Source organism: Ursus maritimus, unplaced genomic scaffold (assembly GCF_017311325.1).
Source record: "Ursus maritimus isolate PB19 unplaced genomic scaffold, ASM1731132v1 scaffold_3, whole genome shotgun sequence".
NCBI classification, from domain to species: domain Eukaryota; kingdom Metazoa; phylum Chordata; class Mammalia; order Carnivora; family Ursidae; genus Ursus; species Ursus maritimus.
The window spans coordinates 14,679,244-14,681,006 of record NW_024425563.1 but is presented as its reverse complement, the minus strand read 5'-3'; the positions used below and the strand labels follow the sequence as shown (position 1 = coordinate 14,681,006).

At 64.2% G+C, this 1,763-nt stretch overlaps 1 protein-coding gene across 2 annotated transcripts in view; it reads left to right on the top strand.

The window, feature by feature from the left end:
• The window catches only part of UBN2 (ubinuclein 2), a 67,822-nt gene that overhangs the window by 930 nt on the left and 65,129 nt on the right, over window positions 1-1,763 (top strand). The window contains exon 1 of one of the 2 annotated variants that reach the window (XM_040643950.1): window positions 834-1,539. The exons of the other annotated variant lie outside the window; for it this stretch is intronic. Within the exon in view, the coding sequence (XP_040499884.1) occupies window positions 1,066-1,539 (474 nt within the window). The 5' untranslated portion in view covers window positions 834-1,065. Of the gene's footprint in view, window positions 1-833; window positions 1,540-1,763 lie in introns of those variants that run through there. 2 annotated transcript variants of the gene reach the window in all.

Below are 1,763 nucleotides of genomic sequence, written 5' to 3'. Positions count from 1 at the left end.
TCCAATTAGTTCATCGCAGGTGTGCCTACAAGGCATTCCCAAACAAGGCTCCCCTCCCCCCGAAATGGGTCGTTTAGCATTCTACTTTCGAAGAGTATGTTCCCTAAAATACCACCAAATTCTCTTGAGAAGTTTTCTGTTAATTTCGACAGTTTACGGGCGAGCCCAGAACTGTTCATTTACTCGTTCAATCACCCAACTTTAAAACGGTATTGAGCATTTTACGACTGTACCACACACATTCCCCACCGCGGCCGGGCGAGAAAAACAGGAGTCGGTCTAGGAATGGGAGGCCTGTGGGAGTCAGTGTTGCGTTCTGCGGAGAGAAGCCGCAGGGCTAGTCCTGCTGGAGTTAGCCATTTCCTTTCTTGCCTCGATACTTCGGGCAGCGGGGCGCTGGGCGGGCTCGCACTGCGGTTGGTCCTCGCGTCCCTCAACCCCTTCTCCGTATTCGCCTCGAATAACCTGTTTGACAACCCCGATTCTCTAGAGCCGAGTGCGGGAGGTATATGCCGGACGGGACCCAGCGCCATGATTAGGTCAGTCCCAGGCACATCCAGAGGCTCGCTCCTAGCTAAGCCCCACATGCGTCGCCGGTTTCCGGGTGCAAATGGGAAGCTCGGGAAACCCCAGACCCCTCCCTTTTAGGAAGGGCGCAGACGGCGTCTCCGTTTCCAAGGAAACCGGCCCTGCCATAACGTCACTTCCGCTGACCTGTCTGGACTCCCGACTGTTGGGAGGAAAAGAGGAAAACTGAGCCACAGCCACGACGGTGGACGCGAGCGTCTCCTGTCTGCGCATGCGCCCGCTCAGCGGCCTGCTTCTATTTATGTGGGGGATCCAACATGGCGGCTGCGGCGACCCTGGCGATGGCGGTGGAGACCATCAGAACATAGTGGCGGGGAAGGGGGCACGGTCCGTACTCACGGTGGCGTCGGCAGAGACGACTGAGGGTGGTGGAGGGAAGAAAAGCGACGGAAAGCAAAAGGAAGGGCGGGCAGGCAAACAACTCGGCGTAGAACCGAGCGCCGGCTCGAGCGAAGGCAGAGGGCCAGAACAGTGGGGATGGCGGAGCCACGCAGAGTAGCGTTTATTAGCCTGTCACCGGTGAGGCGGCGCGAGGCCGACTACCCGGGGGCCGAACGCGAGCCCGAATACCCTCGCGAGCCCCCCCGGCTGGAGCCGCAGCCGTACCGCGAACCGGCCCGGGTGGAGCAGCCGGCCCCGCGGGAGGCTGCCCCCCGGTCGGACGCGCAGCCCCCGCCGCGGGAGAAGCCGCTCCCCCAGCGCGAGGTCAGCCGCGCCGAGCCGCCCATGTCGCTGCAGCGGGAGCCCCCGCGGCCCGAGCCGCCGCCGCCGCCGCCGCTCCCTCAGCTGCACTTGCAGCCGCCCCCGCCGCGAGAGTCGGCTTCCCGGGCCGAGCCGCAGCAGAGGCCGCCGAGGGAGACAGTGCGCCTGGAGCTAGTGCTCAAGGATCCCACCGACGAGAGCTGCGTGGAGTTCAGTTACCCGGAGCTGCTGCTGTGCGGAGAACAACGGGTACAGAAGATTCTCCCTCACCCCCCAGACCCTGGGAGCCTCAGGACGCGTCCTCCTCTCCCGGTGGTCCGCACCTTCCGACGCCCGCTTTGCGCGTCTGGGGTCGCCTGGGAGGGTGGACTGGAGGGGGCTGGGGCCGAGCGGGTGGACGAGTGGTTGGTGCTGCTTTCCCCTGCTCCCCAGGGTTGGCCAAGGCTCCCACCCGGCTCCCCCCACCCCCCCCC